Raw genomic sequence first — 19,711 nt, 5'->3', positions numbered from 1 at the left:
CAATAAATAATGGACGATGGCTAAAGCCTTTTACAAGTTAATTAGAGCCATGTCCTTAATAACATATGTAAAGATTATTGAAAGCAGTGAGATTGCCATTAATATTAATATACCAGAAAAGCTCGCAATATTTGTTTTCTCTTCTTCCTTTTTTTGCTCAACAAGTTTTAGAATGCATCTGTATCCACGAAGAGAATTGATTTTTTTTGCTTAATAATTCTCGAAAAATAAACTTTTTATGAGACACTGGATGTATCTTGAGAGGTAAAATGTGTCACAATCTTTCTCGGAAGAAAGCGGATTGTGACCGTAATATTTGAAATCTATATAACGTCACTCTCTAAATCTCTTTCTTTTTTGTGCAATGTAATTAATAACATTAAATAATAAGTTAGCGTGCAAAACGCGTTAATATCAACGTCATATCACGTAATCAAATAACGGGCTGTAAATTTCTCGAAATTTCTTGAAGAGAAATCTTGTTTAATATGAATGAAAATTTATTTAGATCGATAATGAAAATACTTTCACTCGGAATCGCAAGAGTGAATGTTTTATTCATACTTGGAGTGGATTCATGATCTAGTGATCGTTTCAGACAATTAGAATAAATTTACCTTATTATAGATCAGATTAATTTTTTCATCTCGAATAAAACGTTTTAAATTCAAATAAATTAGTAATAAATTATTCGACAAGGTAGAGTAGAATTCATTCTGTGCGAGTGAAAAATCATTCGATATTAAGTGACTTATTTTATTTTCCGAATAAAATTTTATTCGAAGAATTTTGAGATCTTTTGAAATTTATTTTTCAAATTCATTAAAATGAAATACTACCACAAACGAATAAATATTCACTCTGAGACAATAGTGAAAATATTATTATTTAGAATCACAAGAATAAATATTTAACTCGAACATAAAACGGATTTTAATTCACACGATTAAAATAATCTTGTACCAATGATGGTGAAGCACATTGAATTTATTTTTTAATTTCAAATAAAAATATCAGTGAATGCAAATATCAGTCGAGTCGAGAATTCAGTCTATGTGAGCGAAAGGTCCCTACTATTGAACTTCGTATTAATAATTCCTATTAATAATTCGGTTACTATTCTTCTTTTACAATGAAATTTCACACGAAGAAATTCGAAAAGCGCAATAAAATAATTTTCAGATCGACCTTGAACATTTAACTTTCGTTTCTATTCTCTTCGTGAATCAGTACGACTTTATGCATTTTTCTGTTCTCAACGCTTCGATTCGAAGTCTCTCTTCGTCCCTTTTTCTTCTTAATTTTAATCCAGCAGCTTCACCATCAGCTTGAGTGCCTCGTGAGGCGGAGCCGGTCTAATGGACTCCTCCAGTTCCGTGTATGGTATCTCTGCCTCCACCTGGAAGCCGTGCTTCAGGCAGACCTTCTGCGAGTACACGCCGGTTGCGTCGGCCTTGAATACCTACGAGGTGAATGCAAACGAAGTTATTTTCCGTCTTATACGAAAAAATATGATTTTATTCGCGTACAGGCTGTTCTACTGAAAACGTCCATGTTCGATTTATAAGAAAACACAAATAAATGTCTCCCTTTGATTTGAATAGGTATGAAATATATTGTAATTCAGACCAAAATAAGGAACACATATTTTTTAATACCAATCGATTTGAGTCCAATCGGACTTTTAGGGAGTAAAATACCCATTTTAAAAAAATTCAATATTTTTTTTTCAGAGCATATACATATACTATCAAAAGTATAAGAGATAGAAAAAAAATTTTCCGAATAAAAATTTAATGGTTTAAAAAGTACTTTATAACGAAATTTCTATTTTTTAATCTTAAAATTTTGAACACATACTCACTATTTATCATTTTTTATAATTCAATAGTTTTATTTTCACCAAATAAAAGGATATTTTATACGTGCCTAATTCATCCGTATATATTAATGCTACTTTCCGACGTATAGACTTTTCGAAAAAGGTAGAAATATCTCTCTATACAAGGTGATCCGGCTAATATTCATGTCACATCAACACATGTGATAACATTCATATATATTATTTTTAAAACTTAAAAATTTTTATAATCGCGGGTGTAATAGCAAATGTAATATTATAAATTAGGGCTGCTATTCCGAAAGCGATCATGCTCCGATTTCAACCAAACTTGGTGAAAAGTTATGTTATAGATTAGAATAAAAGGTTATAAAAAGATTTTTGGCGACTCAAACGTTAAGTGGTTTTTTTAACAATTTTAAGTTGAGCAGTATTTTGATTATATTTTATATCTATTTTATATCATATTTATTTTATGTTTACGATTCAAAGTTAACAAAGCGTAGTCAACAATCGTGTACGTAGTGCTATTCACTATACTAATATGTGCATTCGTGCACTGTGCATACTTGTGACGAAGGATGGCGAGGGAGTGACGAAGGGTAGGTTGGCGGGGAAGGGGGGCACGTAGCGCGCCCTGCTAAACATACTTGGAACTTACGTGTTAGATCAGATGCGTGCTGCACTGATAAAAAAAGTTTCATAAATGCATAAGTTGCAAGTGCGTTTAGCACGGCGCGCTACGCTACCCCCTCTTACTTCCAATGCCTCCTTTCTGCCTGCGCCAATATATCGAATTGTAAAAAAATCTTTTTGGTATTTTTTTAATTTGTTGCCGTTGATTGCGTTAATCGTGTTTAAGTTTTAAACGTGGACATAAAATATGATAAAAGTACTGATCAACTTAAAATTGTTTAAAAAACCACTTAACGTTTGAGTCGCCAAAAATCCTTTTATTAGGTGTACAAATGAATAATCCAATTTTTTCAGCTACATTCAAAGTTTATTTTAAAAGAAAATAAATTAAATTGTTCAATCAAAGTATTCGCCGTTGCTTTCTATAACTTTAAGCCATCTTTCAGGCAGCTGATGAATTCCATCTCGGAAAAATGTTGCGTCTTTGGACACGATAAAGTCGTCAAGCCATTTTCGGATCTCATCTACTGATTGGAAATGCATATCGGACAAGGCGTGTTGCATCGACCGGAACAAGTGATAATTGGATGGAGCAATGTCTAGTGAATACGCCGGGTGCTGCAAGACGTCCCAGCCAAAACTCATTATGGTATCTTTTGTATTGGAAGCAATGTGTGGCCTGGAGTTGTCATGCAACAATTTCACTGGACGTTCTCCTTTGTTAGTATACGGACGTTTTCGTTCCAATTCTTGACTCAAGCAGATTAATTGACGTTGGTCCGCAGTAACTGTTTCACCCGGTTCTAACAACTCATAATAAAGCACGCCCTTGATATCCCACCAAATGCAGAGAAGAACCTTCTTTCCGAAGTGATTGGGTTTTGCGACCGATTTTAATGATTCGCCGGGATTTACGCATGACTTTCTGCATTTCGGATTGTCATAGAGTATCCATTTCTCATCGCCCGTAACGATTTTCTACAAGAAAGACTTTCGACGCTGCTTATTGAGAAGAGAAAGACACGTTGCCACTCGTTGATTTTTGTTGGTTTCAGTGAATTCATGCGGAACTCATTTTCCTTCTTTCTGGATCTTTCCCATCTCATGTAGGCGTTTAGAAATCGTTTGCTGCGTTACTCCCACCAACTGTTCTGCAAGCTCTTTTTATGTTTGTGTCGAATTCTCAGTGAGCAGTTGTTCCAAATCATCATTATCGCACTTCGGAGGGCCTCCAGGGCGTTGTTTGTCGATTAGACTGAAATTACTGCTTTTAAACCGCTTAAACCAAAATGCGCATACATCGTACGATATAACACCTTCGCCGAGAAAGGAATAAATCGATTCGCACGCTCTTGCAGCATTTTTTCCTTGTTGGAATTCGTAAAGAATGCAGTGTCGGATATGCACCTTATCTATTGCCATTTTCGACTGAACTGAACTGAATACTTTTGGAGATTATGTTGAGTCTTTCGCCAAACTATATGTTCTTTTTAATAGCTATATGTCAACATTGCATAATCACAAAAGAGCGGGAAAATCTATTCAATTTAAAATTGATTTCATAACTGCTTAAAATAATTTGGATTATTCATTTGTACACCTAATATAATCTTCTGTTTAACTTATAACACAGCTTTTCACTAAATTTGGTTGAAATTGGAGCATGGCCGCTTTGGGAAGTTTCGCCTAAATTAGTAGGATACAATATTATAACGTAACGTTTGAGAGTAAAATATTCGATATTACATAAACTTTTTTAACTGCAAAATAAACTATAAAAATACGAACGAAAAGAAAGAAGTGTTAATTACATCTAGGAAGCATAAGATATTCTTACTTTTAAATGAATCTACGACTTTATATTCTTTTGTTAAAGATGATAATGTAAAGATTGTCTATCTTGAGATTAACAGTTTTTATCACTCATTAGTGCACCTTCGTTCTCGTAAGATTAACGAATTTTAATTTTAATTTTATATGAGTTATGGACTTTCCTTTCTCCTCTTGGCAGATAAGATTAGAGAGAATAGAGGTTAAAGATGCGATGTTTATTCACGTCTTACAATAAGTCGGATGATTCGTAGCCTGTCTTGCAATTTTCCAATTGGTCTCGTATCTCATTAATCGGTTTCTAGCGAATCGGTGTAATATCGAATATTTTACTTTCAAATATTACGTTATAATATTGTATCCTACTAATTTGTAATATTATATTTGCTATTACATCCGCGATTATTAAAATTTTTAAGTTTTAAAACTGATGTGTATTCCGCTGCTTGCTCCACTCGATATATGTACGCGATATATGTTCTTTTCGAACTTTCTTATATTGGGTTGTCGGAAAAGTCATAACGTATTCTTTCTACGTTTTCCAAAGATCATTTATTTATATAAAGAACAAAGATCAGTCAATAATATATTGCCTGTTTTGTTCGATGACCTTTTACCATCTTTCAGTGAGTTTCATAATTCCTTCTTTATAGAAGGACCTGTCTTTATCAGCGAAAAATTGAACAAGTGCTGATTTACCTATAGCCTCATCTAAATTTAACGTTATACCACGCAAGGAGTTTTGAAGAAAGCGAAACAAGTGGAAGTCTGATGGTGCAAGGTTAGGTGCGAATATTGTGGATGTGGCAACACATCCCATCCAAGTTCCAATAATTTTTGACGGGTGATCAAACTTGTGTGTGGTCTCGCGTTATCGTAATGGAACACAACTCCTTTACGAGCTCTGGACGTTTCTGGATGATGGATTCGTTCAAACTGTCCAATTGCCGACAGTACATATTCGAATTGATTGTTTGGTTCTTTAGTAGGAGTTCGAAAAATACGACACCTTTAAAATCCCATCACACTAAGAGCATAACCTTCCTCTGATGAATGCTGCTTTCGATGTTGTTTGAGGCAAATCATTACGTCGGGACCAAGACCGTTTGCGCTCCACATTGTTGTAAACAATCCACTTCTCATCACCAGTTATCATTTGCTTTAAAGGGGGAAATATCAACTTTAAGGGGGGCTAAAAATCGACACATTCTTCAGAAATTTTTTGTGAAGCGCGTAACAAACATATCATTTTCAAATTTGAGGTACGTTTTATTTTACATTTCTGGTACTTAAAAATATTTTTTTTAGAATTTTAATATTTAAATTGTTAAAAGTATAAATAATTTTGTCGACCCCCTCAAAAAACACGCCGTGCAAAGTATAGCCTGCAGCATTCATCTGAAATAAAAAAACCAAAAAAGAACATTAATTTATTAGTATACGCTCAGCATGAATGTACTTATTAATTAAAAAATGCGAAATTGCAAAAATGATGACAAAACAAAAATTTGTATCTTCATAAATTGTTTATAATTGCTAAAAAACAATTGTGTAATGCAAAAATATTTATAAACAAAAACATTCATGCTGTGAAGAACATCTTAAGCAATATATATATAAAAGGAGAAGTCAATCGGTTAAATAGTTTTTTAGATACATTGCACGGCGCTGAAAATTTCTCATTTCGAGAAAAACGCGTTTAAAGTTTTTAATACAGAAAAATTGTATTTTTTGAAAACTTACAGCTGTTCTTTATTAGTCCGCAATGCCAGGTCCATATATTAAACCTTCTTTTTCTGGAATTCCTCGTACAAGGGCGTCTGTTGCTCCTTAGCAGCACTTCTAGCCTCTTTAGTACTGTCGAGGCTACGGCGCTCCTATTTTCTCAAACGCTGCGTATCGTACGCGTCGGCGAACATCTTGCACTGCTGGCCGATGACTAGATCCAAATTTGTCATTACTAGTAAAATGAAGGTATAATCTTCATTAAATATACCAGCAGCCAAAAAAGCAGCAATTTCAACTACTTTTAAGTCGCAGTTTAAATGTTTTGGAGCCAAATGTTATACTATTAAACTTAAACTTTCGTTGGCGTTTAGTGTGTGGCCTCCTAAGCATCTCTCTAGTAAATCTATGCGCGAGAGATCTTCGTAAATGGGCAAAATGTGTTTTTGCACGTCTCGATGAAGTGAAGGTGGATGGTCGTAATTTTTACCTAGAGCCTCTGCAACGCGCCATTGACACCATGAGTTGGCTCCCGCAGGACAGTTTTGGTGCTGCGGATTCTCATTAGTTGAACTCATATGATAATAAGTAGCCATTATAGCCTTCCTCATTTCATCAACAGGGTTGACATTTCTCATTATAGCGAGGCCATAATATTTTGTTAGTTTTTTAATAAAGGTGTCCATTAGTTTTCCTTTGCCTCTGAGCTTCGCGATTTTTCTTATGTTTCGCAAACAGCTGCTCATTCTCTTTTCAACATGACCTACACATTCTTTTTTTTTCACTTCAAATTCTCCATAAGGTTGAAAATCTAAAATAGCTTTAAATGTCTGCATCTCCGTCACTAATATACGAGTAATTACTATATCTTATACCTAACAGTTCCTCTGATCTTTCAAACATTTCAACCACAGGGTCCACCTCCATTTTTCCCGCGGAACCGGTGTGAATTATCGGGCATTGTTCTTTGTGCGCTAGATAATCTGGATCACTTTGGTCTTTTTTGTTATAGTATATACATGCTTGGCAGTAACTACCTTTCACCACAAGATTAATTACTTTGCCAGTATAGTATGCAATGAGCGTAGTCACTCCAAATAAAGAAGAGTACCCGCGTCTTTTCCATGACCCATCGCCTAAAACTTTGAAATCTAATATCGGTGTTTTATTTTCTTCATTTTTCTGGAACAGTTTCCAAAGAAACTCAGTAGGGCATTCCAAGCGGTAACTCATATGCCGTCCGTCGCGGAGCGGAGCGCAGCATAGCAGTAAAAGTGCTTGCATCCTGCTCTGGCTTTCGAATTTAGTTGTGGGACTTTATTCCCATATTCTATACCTCAAAATCTATGGATTTATGCAAAAATTTCAAATTTACTTTTTCCAATCCTCTATATGTATTTTCCCCCTTAAAAAAGGGCCGTTTTCCTCATGTTTAATGAGCATATCGCAAATGTTTATACATGCCGTCAAATGAACTTCTATGATTTCATGAGGAACCCAAATATCGAGCTTGCTTACGTATCCCAGCTTCTTCAAGTAGTCTTCCTTTTACGGAAGTAAAACAGTAAAATATGGCGAAACTGCACAGTTGGTCTTCCATCTTCAATTTGTTATAAAATCTACAAAACTTAACCAAAGAGCTCAATTTTTTTTTTTAGAATGAAACTAAAACTGTCAGCTGTCAAATGACATAGCAATAACATAAATGTGAATGACTCTAGTACTTCCAAAAATGAACTAGCGTCATCTGTTGCAAATGTGCGTCATGACTTTTCCGACAATACAATAGTAAGAGACGATTAGTATTAATATTGATATTCAGAATATACAATAATCATAAAACATTTCAATATACAGGGTGGGACATTTATAAAGACTAGGACAATTTTTTTCAAAAACAAAGCGAGATATAAAAAAATATTTCGGACAGAAGTTTCGAGTTAGAACTTCAAGGGGGACAGATGATACCGTCATTGAATTCCTTCTTGAGTGCATGTAGGAAAGTCATTCAGGAGTCAACTTTGATTTTTTTAATGGGACGATATATTTCTTCTTTCATAAATAAAAAAAGTGTTCAATTTCGAGTCTAAAAATATTAGTACGCTATTAACCAAAAATTGATAGGTGATGAGATATTTCAAAAATAGGAAAAAAATATCGGGTCTCTATATTACCAGGAATCAAGAATGTAAACAATGATGTAAACAAAAGAAAACTTATAAAATCAACAATTCATTATAAGTACAACGTAAATAATAGTTTTGTTTGGATATTTGGACACAGTTTTGGACACTTGCTTGTGATCTTGTTATTTTTAATTTGTTATACCATTAGAATAGTCGCATCACGTCGCGGAAAATATCTTTAGTTATAATATTTCTAATTCGTACATTAATGTGATTATTATTAAAAAAAATGGATTGGTATATGGTTGTTGAGAATAATAATAATACTAGTTATTTCATATACCACAATACAGTTATATTAGGTGTTTCGTTAATTTCCGCTATTTTTTTGCTTGAAAACCACATTTATTTCAATTACAAAATGGGTAGATTAATCAATCAAAATATTTTCCATCATTTTGTATTACTTTTTTCCATCTTTCTGGTAAGAGATGAATTCTGCGGCAATAGAATAATTCAGGTCTTGAAACAATCCATTCATCTATTCACCGATTTTCAGACTTCTTCGTAATTTCGAAAGCATGTGTCTTGAAAATCATGCTGCATTGAACGGAACAAGTAGTAATCAGACGGAGTCAAGTCTGAAGAATATATGGCATATGGAAAAACCTTTTATTCGAGCTCTGTCAGAGTTTCTTTGACGACTTTTGCAACATGTGGCTAGGCATTGTCGTGCAACAGAATCACTTTTCTTTTTTGTGTGCAACTTGTGATTATTTTTTATCCAACGCTGGCTTCAAACTGTACCGATCAACCGTAACAGTTCTATTCGGTTTTAAAAGCTCATAATATACAACACCTTCTTGATCCCACCAATTATAGAGCAATGTCTTATGACCATGAACATTGCGTTTTGGCGCCGATGTGGATGGTTGGCCTGGATTCATTCATGATTTTTTGCGTTTAAAGTTGTCATAATGGATCCACTTTTCATCACCAGTGACAATCCGGTACAAAAAACTTTTATTTTGCCTGACAATCAGAACGGTGACGATAGATACACGGTTCAACGTGTTCGCTTCGGTCAGTTCATGTGGTACTTATTTTCCTTCTTTTAAAATTTTTCCCATTGTATTTCCCATTGTATGTTCCCATTGTAAACGATCAGAAACTGTCGAAACTGTAACTTTTAGTGCCTCAGCCAGTTCCTTGAATGTTTGAGATTGATTTTAGTCCAATAATACTTTCAGTTCGGCGTCTTCAAACTTTTTTAGTTGACCTAGATGTTCCTTGTTTTTCACATCAAAATTATCACTTTTGGACCATCGAAACCAATTTATACGTGTTGTTTCTGATGGAGCAAAGTTACTATAAGTTTCCATTAATATTCGATGTATTTCAGCTGCAGTTTTCTTTATATCAAAGTAGTGGAGACATATATTGGAGACATATAATAAAAAATACAACTTATTGAGTTCCATTTTGAATTAATTTAAAAACAATATCACTGCTTGCAAAAGTAAACCTTGGTGGACTGAATTCTATTGAAAAATGTCTAACCTTTAATATAGCATGAGTTCCAGCTGTCACAAATCGTTACATTTGTTGCTGGAACTATCTAAATGCGAACAACAAAATTAGTCGAAACACTTAATATATTTTCACATTTTATTCTTATAAAAAGGTACATACATGCTCTTTGAAAATAAAACTTTATTTATGAAAAGTTTGTATGTCCATTTTTTGTAGTGTGACATAATTGCTATCGCTGTGTACCGCTTCCGTCCTAATTATTATGTCACACGCTACAAAAATAAATAAACTTTTAAAAAATAAAATTTCATTTTAAGAGAGTGTATATGCACCTTTCGCACCTAAAAACGAAGTGTGGAAACATATGATTATTGTTGTATATGAAATAATTAATATTATTATTATCGTTGTTACATTAGGAATGTGTTTTAGTATTGAGGGTTTGCAAGAAATGGCACTTATGTCAGTTTTGTCGAAAACATTCCATTCACGGCTATTGTTCCTTAATGTTTTAATATTAATTCATGGTATTTAGTCATTTACTAACAATAGACGTAGTAAAAATCATATTAATACTATCTTAAAAATGGAGCTAAAACAGGACATTTTCAACATATGTTGTTTTTGTTTTTGTTTTTGTTTTTAATCAGAAGAAAACGGAATCTGAAGGTCACAGAATTCTGATAAAAATTTATGGTGACGTTGCTTTATCAATTAAGACATGTGAATATTGGTTTAGAGGACTTAAAAGTGGCGATTTCAATGTTAACGACAAAAATCGCTCGGCACAATCCACTTCAGAATTTGCCAGAGTATTAAATGTTGATCGTAGAACAGTTACTAAACATTTATATGATATGGGAAAGATTCACAAAGAAGGAAAATGGGAAAAAATCATAGATTCATTCAGGTCAATCAGCAACATCCACTTCGAGAAGCAATATTCACGGTTCAAAAGTATTATTGTGTATTTGAGAGGATCAAAAAGATGTTATATATTATGTGTACTGTTAAATCCGAATGAAACTGTCACCGCTGATCGTTATCAACAACAATTATACAAATTGAAGGGAACATTGGACCAAAAACGATCACCAATTGCGAATTTAACGGTGCAAAGTGATCCTTTTTCACGACAATGCTCGACTTCATATTGTATCAGTGAAGTAAACGCTATTAGAGCTGGAATAGAAAGTCTAATTTCATGATTTTGAAATTTTCAAAAGTCAGTAAGTTAAGAAAAGTTAGGGCGTTATTATAACAATATATTCTTGAGACCAAATAGAGCAAAAAAGTCCAGTACCACATTCTCTTCCCACAAATAGTTAGCGAGATATCGTGAGTTGAATATTGAAAAAATTATTAAGTTTTTCTTAAATATCTTAAAAAATATTAGGCAAATAAAAAAATGTTTCAGACAAAAGTTATTTAAATTAATCGGTAGAAAAAGATGGTCTAATAAAAAGTTGGGATTTCTATTTAAGAAAAGTAATGATCAGTAAATATCTCGAAAGTGGTGCTATTTGTAAACAAAATAGTATAGTTGTTTTATATCCCCCTTAAAATCATACAACTTTTGTTCGAAACATTTTTGCTGAAAATGCTTCGTTGAAGAATTATCGAAGAATTATCGATCGGTGCGGTTTTTAAAATGGGACCTGTATATCGAGTGGAGTAGGTAGCTACGTAAAGCGTTATGAATATACAGGGTTTGTCAAAAGTGTGGAAACCCTTAAATAATTTTGGTAAAAATGAAAATATCAAAAAATGGTAAAACACGTATTTTGATTTTTCAAAAAAGCTACCCTATGACATGGATACCGATCATTCCCCACCCCCTGGTACGTGGGGATAAAAGGGGGGTTGAAAATTTTAAATTGGACTAAAGGTGCGTGTGCGTGTGCGTGTGCGTGTGCGTGTGCGTGTGCGTGTGCGTGTGCGTGTGCGTGTGCGTGTGCGTGTGCGTGTGCGTGTGCGTGTGCGTGTGCGTGTGCGTGTGTGTGTGTGTGTGTGTGTGTGTGTGTGTGTGTGTGTGTGTGTGTGTGTGTGTGTGCATATGTGTGTGCATATGTGTGTGCGTGCGTGTGGCTAAACAAATGTGAATGTGTTATATGTACAGTCGTGATAGGTTGCAAAACAGACGATTGAAAACTGTCATCTCTCTTTAATGATTCAAAACCTTTTACTCCGTGTTTTAAAATAAATTTTATTCAGTGTGTTAAAGTAAATGCTGAAAGTGGCTGCCATTTACTTCCTGACAATATGCCAATCTTTTATAGAATGCAGAAATGGCTCTACGATTCGTCTCAAAAGGTATCAAATTTATTTCATCCCTTATTTGCTATATCAATTCTTGGATGCTTTCAGGTTTTGTTTTGTAAACCTTACTCTTCAGGTGTCCCCATAGATAATAATCAAGAGGAGTTAGATCTGGTGACCGAGGTGGCCAATCCCCTCCTCCCTCATTTCTGTTCCTTCTTCTTATCCATCGTAATGGAAAAGTCTCATTTAAAATTTGACGTGGCCCTAAACCAAAATGAGCAGAAGCTCCATTATGCTGAAACCATATTTCTTCGAAATTATTTGGAAAAAGATTTCGTATGGCTGGAATTATTTGATCTACAAGTAAGCTATCATACCTTTGAGCGTTCAGATTTTCTTTAAAAAAAAGCGGTCCTATTAAGTAGCTATCTATTATTCCACACCATACATTTATTTTTTGTGGGTATTATGTGTGAGTTTCCAGTACCCAATTCGGATTCTCATCTGACCAAAAACGAAAATTTTTATTATTAACTTCTCCCGTTAACGTGAAAATTGCCTCGTCTGTAAAAACAATTTGATAAGGGAACATGGGCCGGACATCTATTAGTGCCATCATTCTTTCACAGAAACCTATACGACACTCCACATCTCCGTCTTGCAATTCTTGAACATATTGTAATTTGTATGGATGGAACTTGTTTTTCTTTAAAATTCTCCAAACGGACTTGGGAGCAATATCGTGAGTTTGAGCGGCTCTGTTAATAGTAGAATTGGGACCTTCAATAAATGTCTGCAGAACATCAAGTTGTTCTTTTTCGTTAATGGCAGTTAATGGTTAATCTCCCTGATTTAGGGCGATTGTTTACGCTACCAGTTTCCCTGAAATGTTCCATTGTTTTTAAGACAGTGGACTTATTAATTCGACGATTCGGATACATCTCATTAAATAATTGAGCGACAGCAGCGTACGACCGCTCGTTATTACCTCATCCACGCATCATGAGGATAGTGATTCTTTCACGTTCCGACAATTCCCCAGCCATTTTTAAAACGTTTAATTTTTAATCTGCCTAAGATCTGTGAGAACTGATTTTAAGTAGTAGTGAGAACAATTGATTTTAAGTAGCCGTGAGAATAACTGATTTTAAGTAGTAGTGAGAACAACTGATTTTAAGTAGTCGTGAAAACAACTGATTTTAAGTAGCAGTGAGAACAACTTATTTTAAGTAGCCGATTGATCCTGGATAACACTAAGTGCATGAAATTTCGAAATTTGAACGGCCACCATTTTTAATGGGGAGGTCATATCGACTTTTAAGGGTGTGTTTGTTATGAAAAGACCTTTCAAATAAGCCCCCACTCGATCCTTAATCCAATTTAAAATTTTCAACCCCCCTTTTATCCCCGCATACCAGAGGGTGGGGAATAATCGGTATCCATGTCATGGGGTAGCTTTTTTGAAAAATCAAAATACGTGTTTTACCGTTTCTTGGTATTTTCATTTTTACTAAAATTATTTAAGGGTTTCCACACTTTTGACAAACGCTATATAGTTTCTATCTATTTTTCGAAAAGTCCATATGTCAGAAAGTAGCATCAATATACATGGATGAATTCGACATAAAATATTCTTTCATTTGATAGAAACAAAATTTTTAATTATAAAAAGATGTTAAAAATTTTAACATTAAAAAAAATGAAAACAACGTTATACTCTTCAAACTATTAAATTTTTATTCGAGAAGTTTTTTTCTATCTCTTATATTTTTAATAGTACATGCTCCGAAAGAAAAATACCGATTTTTCCAAAAAGATGTTTTAATTCCTAAGTCCGATTGGACACGTATAAAAAAATATTCTTTATTTTAGTCTCACAAGGAACATCCGCGAAGTGTGTGTTCCCGATTCCGACGAAATTTGGCATATTTAGAGAATAGCCAAAGATAAAAGACCCGTACTTTTTATCGGCAATGGCGCAAATTTAAAGAGTGAAACCCACCTTTCAAAGTTTTATTCCCTTTATGCTATCTCAACAACTATTGCAGATAAAAAAAAATTTTGAAACAAAAATTGTACGGTTTTTTATAAAAAATAAAATAGATTTAGTTAAAATAAAAAAATATTTTTAATAATTAATAAAATTACCATAATGAGGCTTAATTAATTAATTTCTCAAGTTCATAATATAGAAGAAAAAGTTAGCATTTTTCATTCTGAATCCATCCATATACACTCAAACGCAAAAAACCCGGTACACTAAAAATTTGGGAAAAAATTACAAAATTTCAAATGATCATAACTTGGTAAATAATGAAGATATAAATATGCGCAGAAATGCAAAATGAAGCTTGAAACGTCCTCTTTAAGAATATCTGAATGGCAATTATGCTCGGCCATTTTTTCAAAATGGCGGATGATAAAGTAAGAGGATGCAAAATTGATAATCAAAGGTCCGTGTTTACGATGGTGCATGGTGTGCATCAGGTATCGCAGCGTAATGGGACCAAATGCACATGAAAGTATAGAGTGTTATCTTTAAAATGCTACTTTACCGAGCTCGATGTGATCATTTTTCACTGAGTTGTTCCAAATTTTGCTAAAAATGCGGTTTTCTTGTTAAATTTGCATAATTCAGTGAATAAGTATCGCATCAAGCTCTATAACGAAGTATTTTAAAGAAAACATTCTATACTTTTAGGTACTTATCGTCCCATTGAGCTGCGACACTTACTTTGCTCCATGCGCCGTCGCACGCTCGTACCTTTTTTTAGCAACTTTTCATGTTCTCCTTTTTATCACCCGCCATTTTGAAAAAATATCGTTGCGCACAATTTCGATAGATCTTTCGAAAAGTACGGTTTCAAAGCTTTCAAACCGTTTTTGAAATTTGCTGCTAGGATATTTAGGTGTCGAGATATTCAATTTCGAATTTGCAACAAATGTCGATTCAGCGAGGCTTAAGGGGCTAAGAGGCTCTGCGGTTCGTTTGGCTCTTTCATAATTTCAATAGCCGCGTTCATTATTCTCTATACAATAATTTACACAATTTTGCGAATTGGAAATTTAATTTTTATCAAAAGTTATCATTCTTTACCCTTCAGTTACGCATGATCACTGTGGTATTTAGTTCGCGAAGCTGTCCCTAGCTCTCTACCTTCTCCGTACGATTGGCCATTATGGTACACAGCTTGAATATGCTGTTCAGGATCGCGCCTGAATTCGCGGTGACCCAGCGCGCGGGATGCCGAGTCGCTGGACGCCACCTGAATGTCGAAATTCCCTGGCGCTCCTAGTCCACGGAGCCGCCGCGACGCGGCGATCTGGGTTGTCACGCGCGCGAGCCCCTCGCACGCGAGTTCGAGCTGCCCAGGGCATATAAGAGTGCCCGTGGAGACGATCAGAGATTGCCTTCGTACAGCTTTTGGTCTTCGTACGGTCCACCGCCGATAGTGGCACTATCTCTTGTACGCTGGACTTCGCGAGTTTGTCAGTACGCCAGGCTTACGTTCTGGCTTGACTGAGATTCTTTCGGTGCGCCGGGCTTTAACGCCTGGCTTGACTGGATTTTTCTTAAATGTATGTGCCAAGACAATAAACAAAGACAAACAATTTTCCTTTTCCGAACGTGTTCACTCCGATAAGCGCTGCCTCGTGCGACTTTTCTTTTTCCGTGATCTTTTCCTTTCGAGGCGCGTTGCTTCGTGCAACTTCATCAATTTAAACCATAATTGATTGTTTCGCATCGAAATTATTGCGTCGATTATGGCGACGATAAATCCTGAAAAGGCTGCTCAAGTTATTGCTTTAATTGAAGATGGCAGAAGTCGAAGGTATGTTGCTCAGGCACTTGATTTGTCAGTGTCAACTGTGCAACGTGCTTATGCCAGGTACTTACAAACCAATTCTTTCCATAGAAGGCCTAGTTCGGGACGTCCTCGATGTACCAATCACAATGATGACCGATTTATTGTTTCAAATTCGTTAAGAGACAGACATCGAACATCTGTTCAAATTAGAAACAATTTAAGGGATGTCCGCAACATTAATGTATCCGTTAACACCGTTCGGAGAAGATTAAAGAAACAAAATCTGCTTTCGCGCAGGCCAGCAGCTGTACCTTTGTTTAAATGTCACCATCGCGTAGCTCGACTCAATTTTGCAGTTGAGCATAGAGACTGGACTTACGCAGACTGGAGCAAAGTACTCTTTAGCGATGAATCTCGTTTTTGTGTCTATTCTCCAGATGGACGAGAACGAGTTTATCGTCGCGGTGGAGAACGATTTGCAGACTGTACGGTAAGTGAGAGGCATAGCTACAATGGAGGCTCTGTAATGATTTGGGCAGGAATTTCAGCTAATGCTCATACAGATCTGCACTTTTTTGACAAGACTATGAACGCAGATGTATACGTGGAAGACATACTCATTCCGTATGTTATTCCGTACGCACCCTTCATCGGAGAGAACTTCTTGTTTATGCAAGACAATGCTCGACCACACACTGCGAGAAGAGTGCTTGATTTCTTCGATGAAGTTGGCATAAATCGACTCGATTGACCAGCAAATAGTCCAGATTTAAATCCAATCGAACACTTATGGGACAACCTCGGCAGGAAAGTACGAAATCACGTACCTGCTCCTCAGTCACCGCGAAAACTGCGAATAATTCTCGAAAACGAATGGAATACAATTACGCAGGATAAAATTAAAAGACTAATAAGGAGTATGCCTGATCGTATGAATGAGGTAATACGCGCACGAGGCAGTCATACCCACTATTAGTACACACACACCACACACACAGCAGAGAGGGTTTGAAGTCATTAATTACTGCAGGAGTGACGAACTGCGGGGTCCTTATCTCTGCTGTAACACCACACACACGCACGCACGCACGCACGCACGCACGCACGCACGCACGCACGCACGCACACGCACACGCACACGCACACACGTACACACGCACACACGCACACACGCACACCACACACACCACACGCACACGCACACGCACACGCACACGCACACGCACACGCACACGCACACGCACACGCACACGCACACGCACACACACACACACACACCACACAAGGAGGGTGTGAAATCTTGAAATACTGTGGAGCTGACGAACCACGGGGTCCTTATCCTTGTGGTATACAAACACACACACACACACACACTACATACAATGGGACTTTTCCTACCAGTAAAACTCCATGCGGTTTATATTGGGAAGACTTACAACCATAATTTGAGCTAATGACAGCGGTATCTTAAAACGCAATTCATCTTTATTACGTAATATCGATTACGCAAAATGAAGAATCTAAATTGAATTTTACTTTCATTTCCCTGGCTTTCAAAATAATAAATGCAAATCATTGAATATATTGTGCAGGTTATGTAAATTATTATATAGAGAAACATGAACACAGCTATTGAAATTATGAAAGAGCCAAACGAACCGCAGAGCCTCTTAGCCCCTTAAGCCTCGCTGAATCGACATTTGTTGCAAATTCGAAATTGAATATCTCGATACCTAAATATCCTAGCAGCAAATTTCAAAAACGGTTTGAAAGCTTTGAAACCGTACTTTTCGAAAGATCTATCGAAATTGTACGCAACGATATTTTTTCAAAATGGCGGGTGATAAAAAGGAGAACATGAAAAGTTGCTAAAAAAAGGTACGAGCGTGCGACGGCGCATGGAGCAAAGTAAGTGTCGCAGCTCAATGGGGCGATATGTACCTAAAAGTATAGAATGTTTTCTTTAAAATACTTCGTTATAGAGCTTGATGCGATACTTATTCACTGAATTATGCAAATTTAACAAGAAAACCGCATTTTTAGCAAAATTTGGAACAACTCAGTGAAAAATGATCACATCGAGCTCGGTAAAGTAGCATTTTAAAGATAACACTCTATACTTTCATGTGCATTTAGTCCCATTACGCTGCGATACTTGATGCACACCATGCACCATCGCAAACACGGACCTTTGATTATCAATTTTGCATCCTCTCACTTTATCATCCGCCATTTTGAAAAAAATGGCCGAGCATAATTGCCATTCAGATATTCTTAAAGAGGACGTTTCAAGCTTCATTTTGCATTTCTGCGCATATTTGTATCTTCATTATTTACCAAGTTATGATCATTTGAAATTTTGTAATTTTTTCCCAAATTTTTAGTGTACCGGGTTTTTTGCGTTTGAGTGTATATATTTTTTTCTTATATTTTTATAGTTAGAAGGTAACATAATAGGTTTCCTCGTCACCCATGACGTACTATTGCCGACGCATTAAAAAAAAAAACGCGTCGGCAATAGTACGTCATGGGTGACGAGGAAACCTATTATGTTACCTTCTAATTATAAAAATATAAGAAAAAAAAATATATATACTTATACAAGTATATATTTGTACAAGTTTGTACGAAATATTATACATATTGTTGTATCGATACATTTATTTTTCAGCCTTTGAGGTGCGTTAAAGGAGCGCGCTGTCAACGCTAACACGTTATTCTATCTTTATCGCTCATTACATGTACAAGGATTGAATGACGCGTTAGCGCTGATAGACGCGCTCCCCGTACGCCTAACTTAGGCACTACATACAGGGTTCTCAAAAAGTCTTCGAACGATAAAATATCTCGAAAACAATCAGTTTTTGGAAAAAATGTTTCAGGCAAAAGTTGTAAGGTTTAAAATGATCTATTTACTGACCTTATCGGTTTGACCTTGGCTAGCGTCAACAAGGTCAGGGCAAAGTCACCTTGAATTTTTCAAATAGAATGCCCTACTTTTTTGGCATATTCTTATAACGTATTTCAAGAGCTTTCCAAAACACTACAACAAAGTATTTTTTTGTTAAGTATATCTCGAGTTATGAAGCTTCAAAGTTACAGTACCGTCGGCATTAGCATTACCCAAGGTGTACCGCGTGGAGGTTGCAAGATCGGATTTACACCTCTTGTATATGTGTGTGACTGTGTGTGTAGATCACGTACGCACGCTCGCACACACACACGCGCACACACACACACACACGCGCGCACACATGCACACACGCACGCGCGCACGCGCACACACACACACACACACACATGCACACACGCACGCACGCACACACACGCACACGCACACACACACGCGCGCACACACACACACACACACACGTACGCACACACACACACGCACGCACGCACGCACGCACGCACGCACGCACGCACGCACGCACGCACGCACGCACGCACACATACACACACACACACACGCGCGCGCGCGCGCACACACGCACGCACGCACGCACACACACACACACAAGAGGTGTAAATCCGATCCTGCAACTCCCACGCGGTACACCTTGAGTAATGCTAATGCCGACTGTACTGTAACTTTGAAGCTTCATAACTCGGGATGTACTTAACAAAAAAATACTTTGTTGTAGTGTTTTGGAAAGCTCTTGAAATACGTTATAAGAATATGTCAAAAAAAGTAGGGCATTCTATTTGAAAAATTCAAGGTGACTTTGCCCTGACCTTGTTGACGCTAGCCAAGGTCAAACCGATAAGATCAGTAAATAGATCATTTTAAACCTTACAACTTTTGCCTGAAACATTTTTTCCAAAAACTGATTGTTTTCGAGATATTTTGAAGACTTTTTGAAAACCCTGTAGATGCGTCTTATGATCTCAACGGTCCTGAGGTCGCAAAGTGCGACCGTCAGCTGCTGGATCCGCCGCGCGTGGACTCG

At 36.3% G+C, this 19,711-nt stretch overlaps 1 protein-coding gene across 1 annotated transcript in view; it reads right to left on the bottom strand.

Moving 5' to 3' along the window:
• Positions 1–1,297: 1,297 nt before the first annotated feature.
• Positions 1,298–19,711, bottom strand: part of LOC105185886 (Arylalkylamine N-acetyltransferase-like 7) — a 43,711-nt gene continuing 25,297 nt past the window's right edge. Inside the window, exon 3 of the mRNA XM_025298640.1 lies at positions 1,298–1,462. Within this exon, the coding sequence (XP_025154425.1) occupies positions 1,304–1,462 (159 nt within the window). The 3' untranslated portion in view covers positions 1,298–1,303. The remainder of the gene's footprint in view (positions 1,463–19,711) is intronic.

This window comes from Harpegnathos saltator, unplaced genomic scaffold (assembly GCF_003227715.2).
Source record: "Harpegnathos saltator strain DR-91 unplaced genomic scaffold, Hsal_v8.6 scaffold229, whole genome shotgun sequence".
Taxonomy (NCBI): domain Eukaryota; kingdom Metazoa; phylum Arthropoda; class Insecta; order Hymenoptera; family Formicidae; genus Harpegnathos; species Harpegnathos saltator.
Note: the sequence above shows the minus strand (reverse complement) of the source record. Positions and strands in the feature narration are given on the sequence as shown.